This window comes from Corvus cornix, chromosome 24 (genome assembly GCF_000738735.6).
Source record: "Corvus cornix cornix isolate S_Up_H32 chromosome 24, ASM73873v5, whole genome shotgun sequence".
Lineage (NCBI taxonomy): Eukaryota > Metazoa > Chordata > Aves > Passeriformes > Corvidae > Corvus > Corvus cornix.
Window position 1 is genome coordinate 1801094 of NC_046353.1, and position 19190 is coordinate 1820283.

The 19190-nt window shown below is 54.4% G+C and overlaps 2 protein-coding genes across 4 annotated transcripts; both read right to left on the minus strand.

Moving 5' to 3' along the window:
- Positions 1-90: 90 nt before the first annotated feature.
- Positions 91-6581, minus strand: COLCA2 (colorectal cancer associated 2). 3 transcript variants are annotated; one of them, XM_019288463.3, is made up of 5 exons: positions 6222-6581; positions 4260-4369; positions 2479-2545; positions 847-1073; positions 91-455 (listed from the first exon to the last, which is right to left on the minus strand). In XM_019288463.3, the coding sequence occupies exons 1-5, from the start codon at positions 6226-6228 to the stop codon at positions 117-119; spliced, it is 750 nt and encodes a 249-aa protein (XP_019144008.1). In that variant the 5' UTR covers positions 6229-6581; the 3' UTR covers positions 91-116. The 3 variants fall into 3 exon arrangements, with proteins under 3 accessions (XP_019144008.1, XP_019144007.1, XP_019144006.1); XM_019288462.2 differs by lacking the exon at positions 6222-6581 and adding an exon at positions 4530-5056 and having other exon boundaries at positions 4275-4369; XM_019288461.2 differs by lacking the exon at positions 6222-6581 and adding an exon at positions 4530-5056.
- A 2347-nt stretch (positions 6582-8928) lies between these two features.
- C24H11orf53 (chromosome 24 C11orf53 homolog) lies at positions 8929-16773 on the minus strand. The gene is made up of 5 exons (XM_039564731.1): positions 16663-16773; positions 14659-14805; positions 10932-10974; positions 9982-10280; positions 8929-9327 (listed from the first exon to the last, which is right to left on the minus strand). The coding sequence occupies exons 1-5, from the start codon at positions 16771-16773 to the stop codon at positions 8929-8931; spliced, it is 999 nt and encodes a 332-aa protein (XP_039420665.1).
- Between the last annotated feature and the right edge of the window lie 2417 nt (positions 16774-19190).

Genomic DNA, 19190 nt, shown 5'->3' on the forward strand with positions numbered 1-19190 from the left:
AAACTGTGTAAGTAGTGAAGAATAAACTGGACTGTGTTAGGCAGCACAACTTTGCATAGTTCATGGGCAATTTAATCTGATTTGGATGCAGTGGATGTGTGAAACCACAGCCCCCATTAGCTGTAGCAGATGTCACAGCTCCTGTCCCTCCTGAAGAAGTCCTCAGCCACGGCCAGGGGTGGCAGGAACTCCATGCAGTCCGTGCTGGGGCAGGGGAAGCACTGAGGGACCCTGCTGTCCATGTTCTGGGAGCCACAGGCTGTGCAGCAGCAGGCAGGGCTGGGGAAGGGGCAGGGGGGGTGGCAGGGCCACTCCTCCACGGGGCAGCTGTAGGGCTTGGTGTCCAGAGAGGAGGGCGGGCTGGGGGTCAGCGGGGTGAGGGGAGACAGCTGAGGGGGAGAGCAGCTGTAGTTCCACGGGCTGGGCAGGTCAGCTGAGCTGGGCGAGCTGGCAGCCTGGAGTTTGAGGGAGAGAAAAAGGGAAAAAAGGGGATACTTCAGGGAAATGTGGCCAGCAGCCAGAATTCCCGTGCTGTTGCCTTTCTCAGGGGGGTCTGGCTGCCCTGGGGGACAGTTTGGCCCTTGGAGGTCTAAACCCAAAGGCAGTTTCTGTTAGTAGGGACAATCCCTAGCAGGAACTGGGCTGCTACTTGAACTTGGGACATTCCCCATCCTGCAGCCTCTCCCAGTTTATTTGGGGCCCTCCATGGGAAAGCAATCAGAGCCCATGAGCATCCCAGGCTCCTAAAAGCAGCCAGATTCCCACATTGCTGCTGTTCTGCCCCAGGATGTGACTCCCTCTCCCCTTGGGGACACTGTGGCTGCTCCCCTGGGGCCCAAAGCTCACCAGGCCCTGGTTGAAGCAGAGCTGGACTGGCTGGAAGGCGTCGGGGGTGTAGTGTGAGGACGGCTGGCAGGCACTGAACGCTGGCTCTGAGGGTGCATCCGACTGGAGGCAGGAATCTATCAGCTGCTCCAGGTATCCAGGGCTTTCCTCGCAGGAGAGGCAGCTGGAAAACTGCCAGGACGGGCAGCAGCTGGGCACAGAAGGGATGGGTTCTGCTTCAAAAGGTTCTGGGAGAGAAGGGACAGCAGACAGCAGCAGGTTATTCAGTGTCTGTCTCACAAAGGGCAGTGCTGCCCCAGGCCAGGCTTCAGTGCTCTCCTATGTTCAGTAACCCTGTGAGTTTAGACATTAAAATAGGTCCTGCAAGGGCAAGGTGAATTTTCCAGGAAAGCAGAAACCAGGAGGGAGATGCTCAAAAGCATGTGAATAACTCAGGGAATTCAGCCCTCTCAACTATAAAGCTCTTCAAATGCTGGAAACTTCTGGCCCCAGGCATTTTGGACAGGGATCCAGCTGGAAACTCCCTCAGACACTTGACCCTCAAACACTCAGACACTGTTTGCAGCCCCAGAAGGTGGTGCCAGGCAGTGATTTGTGCTTCCCAGCCTGGCAGATGTGCCTTTGCCTCATCTCCAGACCCGGGGCAGCTACACCTGCAGGAAAAAGGGGATAACAGGAGGATAATTTGCTCTTTTATCCTCTGAACAGCCAGACAGGAGACAAACTTCTGAGCAGAACAAATGGAGCAAGCCAGGGATGATGTGGCACTGCAATCACGTAGTGTTACTGGCCAAAGGGTGAGTTCCTGGAAAGCTCCCAGCAGACCTGGCTTTTCAGAATTATTATCTTTTCACACCGAGTTCAAACATCGTTTAAGGCAAAGCCCTGTCCACACGAAGGGCACAGGTCTGAAGTGCACACTGTAGGGTCAAGTTGGCAGTGCTCAGCTGGCTGTGGGGAGTGAGAAACACCCAAAATACATAAACTGATGGAGACTTTCCAGCCTGGAAAGGCTTTGGCATGTCAGCTCTGGCGTGTCTCACGTTTCTTTATTAACATAAGCAAATGGACTCCCAGCTATCGACGATGGAACAATTTCTTTGTCCATGCAATGGGTGCACTCACACCTGCCTAACCTTTCCCCTGTGCTTTGGCTGGGGATAATTGAAGGATCTGTGAGCCCAAAGTGCCACTCCCCTCACCCCTTCCCCCTTTTCCTGGGATATTCGCAGGCAGGAGGAAGAAACCCTTGGTGGTGTTGAAAATCTGGTCTTTCTCTCACTCCTATGGATGCTGCCAGGAGAGGGAGAAGAGAACAGAACTCAGCCAAGTGCTCCAGGGCACTCTGACCCTCAGTGGCACCCACAGCCTGGGGAAGGTGTTGTTATTCCCTAGGGACGAGCATCCCTTCCCGAAGGGGATCCAGTTCCTTGCTGTGGGAAGAACAACCTCTAGAAAGGAGAGCACCGTGTGCTCCTGAGCTCCTCATCTGCATTCCATGGGCTCCTTCCAGGTGCTGATTGGCCGCACCGCGGGTGGTGCCGGCCTCAAACCTGGGCTGGGAAGGCTCGGGGCTGTGGGAAAATTTGGGAATGGGGAGGGAAGGGCCGTGTGGATGGGCTTTGTACCAACCTGGGTGAGGCGGAGACACAGGCTCTGCAAACTGGATGCTGCTGCTGCTGCCGCTGCCCCAAGGAACCTGAGCAAAGAGAAGGGAAGGAGAGGAATTGTGGCACAGAGCAAGGTGAGTCTGGATTTTGGTGTAAGCTCTTTATATAAACCTAATTTCCCTCATGGCTGTGGCTTGGAAAAGCTCCCCGGCATTGACAGAACGTTCGATTAAAGTGTGTAACAGGACTTTTCCCAGTGCCAGCGCTGGGAACCGCAGCACCAGCCCAGTGTGAAGCCCTGGGATCGGCACCGTGCTGAGGGGCTCTGTTTGCTGCACTCCCGATTGCACAGAGCTGCCTCTGAAACTCACGTGTGTTAATTTCCAGGAGCGTGAATTCCACAGTGGAGGGAATCCCGAGGAATTCGTAGAGATGGATATTACTGAGAATGAGTAATTAACTAAAGACCACCGCAGGGATCCCATCAGAACGGATTGATGTCGTTTGAGAACCAGCTCTGGCACTGCTCCCCACTCCAACACAGGTCTGTGAAAATGGATGTGCTGGTTTGGGCAAAATTGGAAATATCTCCTCTGAGAGACAATGGACAACCTCGTTTTCTAAGGGATGTTGGAATCTGAAGCAAGACAGATCAACCACTTCTAGGAACCTGCCCTGCTGGAAGGGAGAAATCCACCCCAAAAGCAATGGGAGTTTTGATGTTTGTTGCATGGGACCAGGATTTTACTCTACAAGTACAAATACTGCTGGATTTCCCCCCTCAGTTTTAATTCATACAGAGCTCCACTTATTTCCATTATTCAAGATGCTCTCGAGTGAGCAGCTCATTTCCCTGGTAACAACTTCCCAGCACATCCCGTGCATTTAATTCCTTAAACAGTGGCTCTTCTGGGCTGAGAGTGCCTTTTCTCCCTGTTGCAGATGTGACAAGGCAGACAGAGATGAAGTCCCCAGGTTGAGCTTTTCTCAGTGCTCATCCTGCCAGCCCAAACCCTCGGGGGTTTTGGGGCGGGACACACCTTGTGCAGGTCACCGAGGTGACTTCTCTCACCGCCACTTTTCACTTTTTCCTGTGTGGGCACCACGGGGGTTGTGTGACGGGGTGGTGGGAAGTGAAAAGCGGTTCCACACAGCCCTGGGACACCTGGCTGAGATGAAGAGGCTGCTGCTGTCGGGGCTGCAGGGGAGGAGTGACCCAGCGTTTCCAAAACCTGACAATTCTGTTCACCCAGACCTCTCTGCCCCTGGCTCTCAGGCTGATTTTTGTGCAGTCAGCTGCAACAAGGTGCAGAAGCTGAAATCTGAAAGCCTTCAAGAGCTGTAATGTCACGAACCAGGAAGAAATAATGATTTGCCAAGCTCTTTATGCAAATCCCCAGAGTGGCTGGAGCTGGAGGAATCCTACAAAGGCTGGAAGAGGGAATGAGAGGGAATGTGCACGTGTGTGTGCACACAGAGCTCCATCCCCTCCTCCAGAAGGGATGGGGCTGCCCAGGTGAGCCTTCCATCCTGCAGGGAGTGACTTTTCTGGAGCAGCAGCTTTGCTTTCTCGCTGTGTTCCTCAGATTCTCACCCCCCTAGGTCACTGCTGCAGCCAGTCTGGCTGAATGTTCTTTTCCCCCATCCTCACCAGCCTGTCACACTCAGGTTTTGGCCCAGAAATTACAGATTTTGCCCAGTCTTGGCAAAAAAAAACCCCAAAAAACAACAAAAAAACCCCACAAAAAACCTAAACAAACAAAACATTAAAGGAGAAGGTGCAAAGCAAGCATTTTTACTCACAACATTTTTACTCACTGCTGAACCGGTGGCTGCTTGCCGTGCTCTCCTCTGCTGCAGTAACTCCTTGACTGTGATCTTTACCCTCACACCTTGGTACACCTTGGGCTTTCCTGGAAGAATTCATGGAAAAAACACTTAACAAGGAGGGAGAACCTCAGAGCAAACAGCAAATCCAGCAGGTTTTCAGGCATGCTCTACATGGAGAACAATTAGAGTTAACATGACTAACTGGCGACTGTTTGCAATCACACTCACAGCCCTCTTTAACACCTGCTATTCCAGCTTGTGGCAAGCAGACGCTCATGAAAATCTTGCTGTTGATAATGTTTAATAACCACATGTTTTATTCTCCTCTATCTCCTTCTTCCCCCCTTCCAGCTCCATCTGGTGCTGCTGTTGGATTCATTTAAATTCCTAACATATTTGCCTCTCTCAGGACCTGTAAATAAATGTGGGAAGCGCTTCATCCAGCAGATGAAGCCCAGGAATAAAACAATGGAAAGATGTGGGTGGTTATTCAGAGAGCTAAACAAAACACAAATAAAATGACTGCTTTCTTGCAAAGCCCAGATTATCTCTTTATTCTGCTCATGTACACCCCTTATTTATTTCAAACAAGCATTTAGGGTGTGTTTAATCCAGCCAAAACCAACCAGCAATCACCAGTCCCTGCCTGATGAGGGATTTTTAGGACAGGAAATGATAAAGAATTTACGTCTTCTGAAAAACCACTTCTTGTACTCATGGTAAAGCACTCAGATCCTCTGGCAGTTGTTTCTGCCCTAACTTTCTGCTGGAGTTTTAATCCAAATCACACAAGAAAAGGAAACACACCCAGACTGGTTAGAAACTCAAAAAATGCCAGAGCAGGCAGCAGACAGCCCTGAAGGAAGCACCAAAAATAAACCCACAGCAGGAGAGCAGCAGTGCCAGAGCTAAACCCGGCCTTCCAGTGCCACCTCTGGATGTGGGACATCCTCTCCGAGGCAGCCGCACGCTGCCAGGATATCCTGGCACAAAACCAGCACTGGGTTTGCAGGTTCTGCCCACACATCCAGGGAATCCTGCACTGCAGGCACTGTCCTCCTCTGCTGGAACCTCTGCCAGCCCTCCCAGTGCCCCCGTGCTGCTCTGGGTGAGGACAAGCTGTGACAGGCACCCGGGTCCCTCCAGAGAGGTGACGGGGCTGCCTTGAGGGCAGTTTGCTGAGCTGGGCTCAGCTGGGGATTATCCATCTCATGTTTTGGTGTTTTGTTTCTGTTCAACAAACTGAAGATGGGGAAAATGAGGGGAGGGAAGGGTGAAATTGAGGGAGAACACCCTGGTTACCAGGCCTCCCTCCAGCCAGGGAGGGCTCTGAGGTAGAAGCCCCTTCTAGCAGGGTCAAGGGTGGGATGGCGAGGGTGGGCACAGGGTGGGCAGGGAGCAGAGTGGTGGTTCTGGGGGTCAGGGTGATGGGGCTGGGGGTCAGGAAGAAGGGCACCAGGGGTGGTCTGGGGGTCAGGGGGCAGAGTGATGGGGCTGGAGATCGAGGGAAAGGGTGCTGAGGGTGGGCTGGGAGTCAGGCACGGGGTGAGGAGGAGCAGGGTGACAAGGACAGGGGGTGGACTCGGCGTCGGGGAGCAGGGTTGGGGTTCAGGAGCAGCGTGACCGGGACGGAGTGTGCGAGGAGGGCACCCAGAGGTGCGGGGCTCCCCTGTCACCCCGGCCGGGGGTCGCAGCGCAGCTGACCCGGCAGAGCCCCGCTCGGTGCCCGCGGAGCCCCGTCCCGAGCCGGCCGCGCCGGCACACGGCGGGCAGCAGCCGAGCCTTCCCTGCCTCCTCCCTCCCTCCTCCCCGCCCTCCCCGCTCCCTCCTGCCTTGGCAGGCGGGATCGCCTCGCTCGCGAAGTGACCCCGGCGAACCCCGAAACGGCCCCAAAGCGGGGAGTGGGGGGCCGGCGGGGGCCAGAGCGGGGCTTACCGGACATCCTGAGCCGGAGCGGGCAGCGCCTCGCCAGGGGCCCGGTGCAGCAGCAGAGGTGGCCCCGGCCCCGGCCCCACGAGCTGGCGAAGGGGGCAAGAGGAGTCAGGCTCGAAATTTGGGGGTGAAGGGACCTGCCTGCCTGGTGGCAATGGCAGGTGGATCCCGACAATATTATTGTTTTATCCCTACGGGTATAAGTTTGAGTTTTCTCTCCTAATGCCAAGTATTTAAAACCTCTAGAAACCAATGATTTGACAATCAATGATTGCGCGATAGTTTCAATTTGAATATTCAAAGGCTCCACAAAATGGGCTATCTTTTTGTGAAACTGAGCACATCCCCATCTAGCAGAGGGTCTGGGGGAATAGGATTCGGTGGGGTCACCCTCCCCACCCTTTGCTTTTGGGACATTTGCAGGGTTTTATCCATCTTTCCCCAAAGGAAGCAGATGCCTCCAAAGCAGCTCAGTGTTTTCCCCTCAGATGCACAGGCTGGGCTCCAGCCCTCTCATATTTCATTTGCTACCTGCAGTGAGGACTCTGCAAGGGACCGACTTGCTTTTTGCACATTTTTTCGCATTTTAAGGCTAAATTCTGAGGGTTTGGGGCCAAAATGGCAGTGGGCAGGCGTGGCCTAACAAAGAGGCTGCCCTGGGCACCCAGGTGGCTGAAGCTGCCTCAACCCCACTTGCTCCCACAGCATTCCCTCCCTCTGCCCGGATGCTGGGCTCGTACTGGAGTTTATTTGTGTTTTCCCCCAATTCAGGCTGCTTGTCTGTGCTGCACACACACTTGTCTGTGCCTTTTCCCCACTCGCCTCAGCGGTGGCCTGCCCTGCGAGCTGCAGCTGCTGGGCTTCAGTGTGTGTGGCTCAGAGCTCTGCGGTGACCATCCCTTCGCAGCGCTGCTGGAGCTGCGTTTTTAGGCTGCTTTTGAGCTTTTTCCTGGGGACCACGGCCTCTGCCATGGGCAGGGAGTCGAGGCAGAGAGCAGGCCGGGCTGTTAATCATCTACCAGCAAGCTCAGGCTGGCTGCTGTCACGGCCGAATCTTTTCTTTTCCTTTAAGTTGAACAAATACCACTGGATTTCTGCGGGGAGTGAGGCCATTCCTGGCTCTGAAATGTGCCCCTGCAGCTCCTGGTAGGCCAAGCCTTGCCTGGGACAGCTTTATAGGGACACATCCCACCGGGAGAGGAGCCCGCCTGCCACGGAGCACAAAGGAATGTGCTGTGCTGGGAATGGGGTGGGGGGGGTGTCACTGAGGAATTTGGGATCTGAAGCTCTTCCCTTCCTGGGGCTGCTCCCTCCTGGAGCTGCTGTGGGTGGGCGCGGCCCGGGCAGGCTGCAGGGAGCTGGAATGCCTGGGAGCTGGGATGGTGTTTACTCCCGTAAGCAGAGCCCAGAGCCGGCAGGCTGCCCAGCTCCAGCCCCGGGGGAGCCGCATGCCTTCAGGGAACACGAGGCAGCTGAGTTCTGGGTGTTCCTGCAGGGCCCGAGCTTCAGAGCATCTTCAGGTGGATAAAAACCCTGCCTTGGGTAGGAGCTGAATGCCTGACGGGGTCAAGCCACTTTCAAGACAAGCTCAAAACCCTGTCCCTGCTTCTCCCTCAGAGCTTGATGGCAACACAGCCACGCTGGCCTGGTGGCCCTGCTCACACCAGCCCCTGGCAGAAGGAACAGCTGAGATGGGCACTGGGATGCACTGGTGTCAGCTGGGGAGTGGAAGAAGGCTGGAGCAGGACTCAGGTTTGGGGGCAGCAGCGCTGGCTCTGGGGCCAGGAGACCTGCACACACCCTGGGATGATCGGGGAGCAGCTCTGGCTGGGCGGGGGCCACCCCAGGAAGCTCCATACCTGCCACTCGTGGGAGGGGAAGGGGCTGTGAAGGCTTCAAATGCCCCCCCCTCCCCCCCCCCCAGCCCCAGGATTTGAGGAGAAAAGGCAAGGAGGGATTTAAAACGTCTCATCCCTACACATTCCGTGGGGCTGGAATGCTGCAGAGGCTTTTGTTGCTGCTGCTGTGGATGCCAGGCTTCGGGGGGGGTGGCGAGAGGAGGCAAAGGGGGTGCTCCCCTCCCTGAGACAGAGCAGTCGGGATGTGCCGTGAGCGTGCCAGCTCGGTGTGTTTGCGTGTGCAGAGCTACCTCTAGTGGCCACGGGCCCCGGAGTGGCCCCGGGACTGGGAATCGGTCCCGTTCCCACCGACAGCCCACCTGGGTGCCCCCTGGAGCAGCCTGCCCCGTGCCCACCAGGTGTGTGTGGATCTGGTGTGAGCAAGGAGGGAGCGGCTCTGCGGTTAGCTCGGGACAGAGGGGATGTCGGGGAGGCTGCGTTTGGTGCTCTGCAGTGGCAGGGATGGGCAGGCTTCCTCGGGCACGGGTCAGCAGGCAGGGCAGTGCCCACACCCTCCAGAACCTCTAAACCATTGAAAAGCCCTCTGAGGAGGAATCCGTGTTGGTAGGAAAAACCTGCCGAGCGCAGACATTTTTCAGGCTGAGTACTTTACTTGTGGCACAGTGGGACTGGGAGAAATTCCTTTCACGAGGCACTAGAAGGCACCACTCTGAGCTAAACGTGGTGTGTCCAAGGGGTTGTGTTTCTAACCAGAGCACAGAGCATCACGTTTGAAGGAGCAGTTTTAGGAAGGAGTGTAAAATTTGCTTCAATAACGGTCTGTTTCTCTTTCCTCCAGCACTTCTCTCTCCTCAATAAGTTCTCCTGCCTTCGTAAGTCCCCCAGAGGGCACTTCCATCCTCTTTAGCCCAGGCAGAGTGGTCGGGAAGGTGCGGTGCCTCCGAGGGCTGCTCCGGGCACAGGTGGCTCATCCTGGAGGGCTCGTTGGCCCCGGCCATGAACGGGGACAAGCTGTAGGGCGAGGTGGCAGCGTAGCTGGGGGAGTAGTGGACATCTTCAAGGGGGTGCAGAGGGTAGGGCTGGGCTCCAGGGATGGCCGGGGTCCAACCTGAACCTCGGAACGGGGAAACACCTCCGGATTCAGGCGGGGAGAGGCAGCTGGAGCTGGCAGGCAGTGCCTGCAGAGGGTCTGAGCAGGCACTGTCAGCCTGGCTGAGGCTCTCGGGTGAGGTCTGCTCCCAGGGCTCTCTCTGCAGGGAAACAGGGAGAGAAGGCAAGAAAAACCTTTAGGGACTAAAGCCTGTCCTGCAAGTAATGGAACATCTATCCCTGGGAACACTCAGAGGGTTTCTGTGGCTCTGGAGCAGTGTTTGGTGTTAGAACTGCTGAAAGGAAACATCCGTCCTGTCAGTGGTGGGCAAGGCCTGGAATAGGGTCCCAGTAGGACTGACCAGCCCTGATCCTACAGGATCCAGGAGCTCTGTCCTGGTGTGTGAGTGGAGCTGGGAAGTGGCAGGGATAGGGACAGGCAACAGCCTGGAGTCACCAAGGGCTGTTTCTAGAAAGGGAGGGTTTCGTCAAATCATAGAATCACAGAATATCCTGAGTTGGAAGGGACCCACAGGAATCATCAAATCCTGCTCCTGGCCCTGCCTAGGGCACCCCAACAATCCCACTCTGTGCCTGGGAGTGGTGTCCAGCTCAGAGCAGAGCGGAATGTCCCCAACAGGAAGAGGGGAGAATTAGATGGGACCAAAGAGAGCAAACCTTCCCCCAGAGTCCGGCCCCACTGCTGTGGCTGCTCCTGTAACAGCCACATCCTTCCCCCACGAGTGCCCCTGACTTAACCCCGCATTTAAATGGGGTGACCTTGCCCTGGGGGACGGAACCATCGAGCCACTCACGAGCAGGAAGTGCCCCGTGTCGTTGGGGAAGGATGGCAGGAGAGGGGGCACGGCCGGAGGGCTGAAGAAGGAGCTGGTGCCAGCTGGGAGAGGAGGAGCACGGTGATCCCCGAACTGCTCGCTGAGATAGGGCTCCAGGAGGGCTGGGTAGCCCTGGGGGACAGAGGAGTCGCAGGAAAAGGGCTTGGAGCCCAGAGGGGAGGAGTAGACATCACTGACAAACTGCTTGGTGCTGTGGAAATCCAGCTCGGCCGGGAAGGATCTGCGGACGCCGTAGTACCCAGCCGTGGTGGGTGAGCCTGGGGGCCAGAAAAAAGGGTGGGAAACTGTAAGAAAAACTCTGACAGCAGCCACAGAACTATGGGCACCTCTGTGGGTGCAAAGCAGAGCCCTTTTCTGTCCAGCATCACCCAGGAATCCATCCTGCCTCGACACAGGTGTGTGAGCCCAGGTGCTTTGGGTTCCATCTGGTGACCTCCAACTGCAGCAAACCAAACGTGTTTGGAGAGCTTTAAATAGGAGGGCAGGGAGATTGAGGTCAGCTTAGCCAGGCTGGGCTTTTGCCTTGTTCTGCTCCCCTGGGGAGGAGGTTCCAGCCCCACTCCCCTTTCTCTGCATGAGAGCTCAAGGAATAAAACAGGTCAGCTCCTGATTTTGTTTTCTCTCTCCAGCTCCAGGGAAAATTGGAAAACACAGGAGGAAAAGGATGGGTTCTGTGTGGCTCCTCTGCTAAAAGAGGTGGGAAGTGCTTTAATTACTGTCTTTGAGGATTTTACACAAGATTATTGCTGTTCTTTTTCCCATTCTTTTAATTACTTTCCTCCTGGGCTCTCTCTGAGGGGTGGCCCCGCTGCAGAGCTTGTTTCACATCCTCTGGAGGAGAACAGACAGGGCTGTGCCAACCCTCCCACCTGCAGGGAAGGTGTTTGTCTGCGGAGGGAAAACCTCACCTGGCACTTGGCCAAAGGGTGACTGCACTGTGCTGGTGCTGCCCTGCAAAAGAGAAAGAAACATTTTAAAAATGACTTTTCAAAGCAAGGCAGCTCTCCAAGTGTAATTCACGTGCATTATTTGAGCCTGGGTGCTGTGAAGGGTTTAACTCCCTGATTTCCAGCCGGGGGCCTTGGAGGTATTAACAGATGTAGGCTAAGCAGAGATTTTGAAGGTCTTGTGCAGAGCTGATAAGAGGAGGAGTATCAAGATAACTGGCTTCTTCCTCCTGTCCCACAGCGTCCCATAAAGCAGGCAGAATGCTGAGGAGTCCTTTTGGTGTTGGCACAAACCAGACAAGGTGAGATCTGAGCTCTGGAGTGGCCAAAGTGGGCAGATTCCAGCCCGTGTTCCAGCTCAGCTGTGCGGGGTCTGCTGCCCCGGAGCTGCTTTACCTGGCCCCTCCTGGCAGCACAAGCAGGCTGTGTGGAAAGAGAGTTCCTAGATCCTATTTGGATCCTACAGCAATAACAATCACCCTCATCATGTCCTCTTGGTCCCCAGGTAAAGGAGAATTACCCCTGGAGTGCCCCTGATGCTCCCAGTGCCTAATTCCTTACACAGCACCCTGGCAAAGGCATCTTCTCCTCTGGAATCCCACTGAGTTCTGCTTTTGGGATCTCCAGGGCAGGAATCCAGAGCCCCGAGCTGCACTGATGTCAGCTCTGTGTCCCCTGGGCAGTGCTCTGTCCAGTTTGCATAGTGCAAACAGGAGGTTCCTGCTGTAGCAGGCAACCAAATTTAGAGGTTTAGATTTGAATTAAATTTGCCAGCTCTGAGGACTTCCCTTTACTGCCAAGGGAAGGTTTGCAGCTGCTCCCTGCTCTGTCATGGAAATGAGCTCTGAGCCTGCACAGGCCACACGCGCTGCAGAGGTGACAGGAGGTGTCAGGAAGGAGCCCCTGGGCTTGTGGACAGAGGAGCGTTCATGTCACACGGGCAGGGCTTGCACCTGTCCCCAGCTAAAGCCATCACATGCAAATCCAGGTCCTCTCTCAGCATCCAGGTCACTTTCAGAGGAAAAAGCCGAGCTGGGAGGTTCACACAGCACAGATGCTGCCCAAAGGACAAGGGGCTGCAGTGATGGGAGCTGGGATGCTCTGCTGGAGGAACAGGAAGGTCCCTGGGCATGGCTGGCAGGCTCCAGCAGGGATCATTTCCAGTTATCAGAGGATTTAATCTTTGATCCTGTCTGTTCAACAGCCACTGAACTGCCTGGCTCTGTGCACACACCTGTGGTGCAGAGTCACAGAGGTGCCAGGAGCTCTGAGGGCTTTACCTGCCTTGACTCAAGTGCAGGAGCCTCTGCTGCAGCCCATCCTTGGGCTCATCAGAGCTGAGCCCTGCATTTCATTCCCTTCCCTGCTCCTTATCAGGCTTAATTGAAACCCATTAGTTCATTTCCTCCCTACACTGCTTCCTCTCCATGCCATGGGAATGGGGAGCCTGGATCTCCTGCAGGTCTCCTCAGCCTCCCTGGGGCCCAGAGCGTGTCCAGCTGTTGATAAGCTGGGCTCAGCCTGCCTTGCCCATGGCCAGGCACAGATCCTGCCTGGGATTACTCCAGAGAGCTCTGTTGCTTCACTGCCTCCTAACTCATCTACAAAAATGCCTAAATGCAAGGATCCAGCTCAAAATAATGACCTGGCTCTGCACTGGCTGCTCTTTGGCAGTGCTTTGGCTCCCGGGCATCACTTCTCTGGTCCCAGTCTGTAGTAGAGCAGCTGAAGGAATAAAAATTCTCCAAAAAAGCAAAGCTTAGCCTGGGCAGGGCACTGCTGAGTGTCTGGCCCTGGTCTGTGGGCACCCAGCAATGAATTCTCTTTAAACCAGAGCATTGCAGTGCTTCACCTGTGCAGGAATCCACTTCCACACCTCAGAGAAGACAGGAATCCTTTTACCCTGCAGAGGACAACTGCAGGTTCATACCTATGCACAGGAACAGCCAGAGCCTCCCTAAAGCCCAGGCCTGAGCCCTGCAGCTGGTGCAGAATCCCCGATCCGGTGTGGTTTTCCTCACAGCACACCCTGATTTCCCATCACTCGATGTGTGCAGGGCCTGGCTGTCAGGAAATTGTTGAACCCTCAGCCCAAAGCTCTGCTCTGCTGAGCCCTGACCTTCCCTGCTCAGCTCAGGCCTCTTCCAGCGGCCTCTGCTCGCACCAACAACGGCCGAGGGATTTTTTCTGGAGCAAAGATCACCCTGAAACAAAAGATGCAGCTAAATTACCCCACATCATCAAGAGACAAAGGGGTGTTCAGTTATCTGCCACGGGCTTTGATTCTGGGTCGTATTCTGCCAGACAAACAGAGCTGCACTTACAGCTGCTCTTTTCATGATATGTCTGAGCAAATACGGATGTTTGCCCTGCACAATAATTTTTTGTCTCTCTCAGGGAAGGAGCAGCAGGGCTGGTTTTGCATCAGGCAGAGACACACAACTGCTGAGCTGCGGAGCACAAAGCCAAGGGCAATAAAGCGAGGAGGATTTTACAGTTCCAGGGGATTTTGATTGTGGTTGTTGAAGCTGCCGCCTCCAGAAAGGGAGCAGGTAAATGGTGATATCATCAACCAGGAGCTGTTTTCTGAGCTGTTTTCTCAGCTGCTTCCTGCTGCTCCCCAAGGAACTCTTCCTAAACTTCTGCCTGGTGGGAGCTTGTCTTTCCCAATGACTCTTTCCCAGTGCCTCTCCATGGCTCAGGGGGCTTCTGCCTTCCCGCAGCAGCTCAAGGCTCTGCAGATGGATCTGTGGCTGGATTTTGCTGTGTTTGGTGATGCCCAATCCTGGTTTTTCCTGCCTGTTTTGTTGCACAGAGTTAACGGGCATGAAAGTCACAGTGAGCAGAACCCTCAAGTAAGTCCTTGTGAGGTCTCCTCAGCAAAAAGAAGCCAGAGGTGAATGGCTTTTGGGGGGAAAAGCATCAGAAGCCCCAATCTCTGTGTTCTGCTGCCAGTAACCCAGGGCTCTGCTCCGTCTCTTTCCTTCCAGGACACAGTTCCAGCACCCCCTCCTCTGTCAGTGTCCCAGAGCTCCCAGCCAGCCTGGAAGGGAGGAGCTGCTCCCCAGCAGAGGTGAGTCCCAGGAGCACCCAGGGGAAGGTTCGTTGTGCCACTGGATGCCACCACGTACTGGCATCACAATGTTGTGTCCCCTCCTGGGGACAGCGTTGCTTTTCTGGCTGGCAACTGAGGAGAAAAACAATGTAGTGTAGTAGGACTTGGGTTTCCTGTTGCCATAGAACCACTCTAAGAGAAATCATCTCTTCCAAGCTGATGCTTGGCCTCTTTCCAGCCCATGACATCCCTGCAGCTCCCCCTGGCACTCTGAGAGGAGCTGGAAGGAGCTCAGCATTAGGGGAAGAGCAGCTATTTTCAGGGCACTGTCCAAGTGTAGCTGGTGGAAAAGGAAGTTGACTCGGGAAGGTGTCACACGTGGGATGTGAAAGAGGAATTTAACATCACTGCTGTGCTTGAAAAGGGAGGGGAAAAAAAGGGCTTTGAGGCATTTAGGGTTCACAGATGTAAAAATCACAGAGCCATCATCGATGTCTTGGGGCAAGCATTAGTGTTGCAAACGTTTTTGCTGTTCTCTGTTACTACTGACAGGGCCCCAAACTCTCTTGAAAGCAGAGGATGGGATGACACGACTTTATGGGGTTAAAAAGGGGGTGGGGGGATGGGACTCACACTGAACCGGGAGCCGCTGCTCTGCCGGGATCGTTTCTCAGCCAGGAGATCCTTGACCGTGTGTTTCACTCGCACTCCTTGGTACACACGTTTGCCGAAATCTGCAGGGACTGAGGGAATGCAGGGTTCAGGGAGAGCACAGAGCAGCTGGAAGAAGCCAATTCATCACCTCTGGGCATCGAGTTAGGGAGGAAAAATAGAAATCTGCAATTATTAGTAGAAAATCATCCCTCGGGAGCCCAACAGTGAGAGCAGAGGAAAGACCGGTGTGTGCTACCCTTTCCATGCAGGTCCCTCTCTGCCTGGTGGTTTTTGGCTTTTCTTTTTCCAAAGGGAATCCCACACATTTCCCGTTTGGGTCAGCAAATGTTTTTTTAACTGTTCAGTCCCTGTTTCTTTCAGCAGAGGGGTTGTGGCTCAGCCCTTGTGGAGCTGCTGGCTCCCAGCACAGCTCCCTGCCAGCTCTGATCCCATGGAAATGCTCTGGATGGATGGAGAGGCTCCTCTGGACCTCAAGAAGAGAAAGGCTCAGCCTGTTTTGTCTCCACAGCAGCCACAGGTAGGTACTCAGGGCTCTGCTCTACCCAGGTTATCAAGGAAGGCACCGAGTGTCCCTGCTGTGGCACCTGGAGGCTCTGGCCCTGTGTTTTTGCCCTGCCTGGGACACAGCACAACCCAAAACAGCTCTGGGTGGCTTTGGCATGAGGCACCTGCCCTCTCCCCGTGCCTGCACGGAGCTTTGGGAGATCCACGCTGTGCACAGAGCTTGTGGCACAAGGGAGGGTGCAGAGCTGAGGGACAATAGCGGGGCCAGCTCTTTTATCCTGGCCTGAACACAGAGCTCGCACCTGCACAGCCAGGGGGGAGTTTCCATGTGGGCTTTTATTGACTTATCCCGGAAAATAACCCCTAACTGAAGCTAATCCCTTGGAAAACACAGAGCCACGCTCTCCTGCAGGAGCACGAACTGCCACTGCACAGCTGATGTGTTTGATCTCTAGAATTGATCATTTGGCTCTTCTGTGCCTCAGGATGCGTCCCTTGGCTCCGTTTCTGGTGGCATTGTGGCCCCAGGTGTGCACACACACGCACACAAGGGGAGATGAGAGGGTTCAAACAGCACAGTGCTGGCTTGGCGTTGCCCCAGATGGGTTTTTTTTGGGTCATAGCAGCTGCAAATTTGGGCAACTGGAATTTTATTTTGGTGTTTGAGTGCTGACCAGACAGATTCAGCCAAGGCCAGGCACAAAGCAAACACAAAGCAAGGGATGGAGTCCCAAAACCAGAGGTGAAGGTGAGAATCTCATACCAAAAAGCAGCAAAAGTGGCCCAAAATGGACATCAACTCTCCCAGGAATCTGCAGAGGACTCCAGCAAGCCTGATGCTCTGCAGGGGTTTTCCTGACACCTTTACTGTGGTCTCAAGGCATCAGGAAAGCATTTCCACCCCCCTCCACCCTTACACGCAGCTCTGTGCTGGTGAAGTCACTTCACTCACACCCTCAGTTATTCATTCCTCTGCCCAAATGGTTTTAATTAAGCAATGCTCAGCCCTCAGACCCTGGTCTGAAGTTACCACACCACCAAACCTGTTGCTTCCAGTGAATTATCCTGAGGCATCTGATGCTGAGCTGTCAGAACTTCAGACAACTCTGCCACTGGCAGCACTGGGGCAGAAAATGCTAATTCAGGCCTGAGTTTGTATCATTTCCAAGCAAATTGAATCCAATTTCACATCACTTTGATCTAACTGCCTTTTGGAAAAAAAAACCCCAAAAACCATTGCAGTGTGAAGGAGCAGCAATTCAGTCTGGAGAAGGCAGAGCGTGCTAATGGATGCCATTAAATTCCTGGGACATTTCCGATGTCATTTGTCTGCTTTAAACAATTTTTGTGGGGTTTTTTTTTTTTCAATAGGAGCCCAAGGACAGCACAGTTTGTTCTTTCCCTGATATTGCCATGAAGATGCCTCAACTTGGGAAAACCTGAGGTGCTGGAACTCACCTGTTTCCATTGTTGGTGCTGCTGACGAGTCCCAGCTCCCAGATCCTGCAGGAATTTGGGGAAGGTCTGTCCCTCATGAGCTTCCCAGAGCAGAGTGAAGCCTGTGCTCATAATTCCCTGGGAAACTTCCAGCTGAGCCTGGCGGAAATGGGTTTTCTAGAATTTAGGGATGACTCCAGCACCGTACCTCGTTTGGGATTTGCTTAAATGCAAATCCCTGGATCTGTGTTTCACTCCAATTTGCATGGTCAGTGCAGATCCTTCCCCAGGAGCCTCCTTCCTGTCCGAGCTGACATTTCATGGATGAAAACCAGAGGTTTATGGACAGAAAACCCTTGGGTTGAAGTGAAAGGCTGGCAAGCCTTGCAGGGAGGAACGATTTCCTTACAGGTGAGGAATCTGCCTGGAAAAACAAGGCTTGGGATGAGCACCTTGTCCTGTGTGAGATCCCCACGAGCTGTTGAAGGCCTTGGGCAGGAGTTCTGCCTTTCTGGGACTCACAGACTGGTCTGGGCTTTCCACAGCTAAAACTGTGCCTGGGAACCCAGGGGGCTTTGCCTGGAGTCTGCAGGGAGCAGGACAAGCTCCATGAGAGTTTGGGGCAGGAGCATCCCTGGCTTTGGCTCCCTGTTGTCAGCTGAGGGTTCCCCTTTCTGAGGGGCTGAGGGAACAAGGAGAGGGAACAGCAGCCAGCAAAGGAGCTGCTGGACCCAGATTAAAGGTTCTGGTGGCCAAAACTGCCACGGCCACTCCTCTGTCGGCAGCAGGGCTTGGCTGTGCAACATCTGACCAACAATGGAGCCTTTAAACCCTTCTTTAACCACTGCCACTTAAACCCTGCTTTGACACGTCCCCACACTTGCTGGTAGGGAGCCTTTTCCCTGCAGTGGGGCTTGCACAGAGGCTCTCTGGGGTGCTGTGTGCCCGAGCAGGGGGGGCTGGCTCTGTGCAGCATCGCTGTGCTCATCTTACAGGGGCAGGACGAGCCTGGCGCCGAGATGCTGCTCCTAATTCAATCTCCCTCCTTGTGGAGCCTGCTGCCAGCTTGCGGGGCCATTAGGGAAGATCCTGCCCTCCTGCTCATTCCATGAGCTCTCCCCAGCGCTGGCCTGGAGATTCATTCGGCCTCTCAGGTGTCCTGCCTTCCTGGGGAAGGGTTTTTTGATGTGTAATTCTTTTTAAAGTGTAATTCCTCTTTTCCTTCGGAGGAAATAAAAAATACCAAGAGCAGCATCTGGCCAAGGCCGTGTCTGGGCAAGGCAAGCTGAAACAACATCCTGAATAATTCCTGATGTTTTTAACCTGGACAACCACTCGGGTTCTCTGCCTGCTCGGGACCGGGAGGACTCCACACCACGAAGCCCAGGGAGCACTCGAGCCCCTGGGTGCGGAATCTTTCCCGGTGTGTGGATGGATTTCTATATAAAAACAACTCCCCTTTTGGCCCTTCTGTTCTTTCCCAGCCCTTCCTGGTGCCCACAGGTGTCTGGGATTTGGCTGGCAGGTAACAGAAGGGGCAGGAAGCACCAGGTGGGCCGGGGCAGATGGAAAGTGGCCCAGAAAAGGGTTGGTTTTGCTCTGTCAGCAGTGGGCTGCGTTTGCCAGCTGCCTCCTGGCACGGAGTTTTGTCTTCTGGGCTGGATATTGATGTGTTTTGGTGAGGGTGTTCAAGTTCAACCCCAGCCCCATTCAGGTGTTTTCTGTGCTGGTTGCAAAGTGCAACCAACCAGAGAGAGAACAAAAGCTCAGCCAGGCTTCTTTGAGATGAAAACCTCTTGCCTTGTGTTTTTGTTTGAAAAATCATCCCACCCAGATTTCCTGGATTGTTTAGTGGATTTGGGCCCGTGTTTTCCGTTCCCATCGGGGCAGAGCTGGGCTGTGTGGTGGGATTTGCAGGAGCTGCTGTGTGTTGGCACGACACGCTCTGGGCCTTCTCTGTACGCCCACATTTGCTTTTAAAAAGGCATTTACCTGTGCCAGAGCAAACTTGGAGAATTGTGCCTCAGCTTTGGGTAACAAAAGAGCCTGGGTCGGCAGATGGGATAGTCAGCGTGGGTTTAATTCAAACTGTCCTTCCGAGCTGCCTACTGATGGACGAGCAAAGAGAATTCCTTGTGTTATCTCTCGGCAGGAGCTGCAGAGCTGGTGGGTTTTGTGTTCAGTGCTGGCTGGGATGGATTTTCAGTGTGAGGACTCTTGTTTAAGCAAGGAATTATTCCGGAAGCACCAAAAATTAACTTGGAGTCACAGAACGCTTTGGGTTGGAGGGAACCTTAAATCTCATTCCGTTCCACCCCTGCCATGGGCAGGGACACCTTCCACTGTCCCAGGCTGCTCCAAGCTCCGTCTAACACCTTGGACACTTCCAGGCATGGGGCAGCCACAGCTTCCTTGCAGTGAAAACCGGTCCTGGCTCCCGGGATAGGCTTTTTCCCGAACCCGAATTAATCCGTGGAATTAGCCTGAGGACCTAAAGAACCTGGGAACCTTTGTAACCCGGCACCATTTCCCGACGGGCCCGCTCAGCC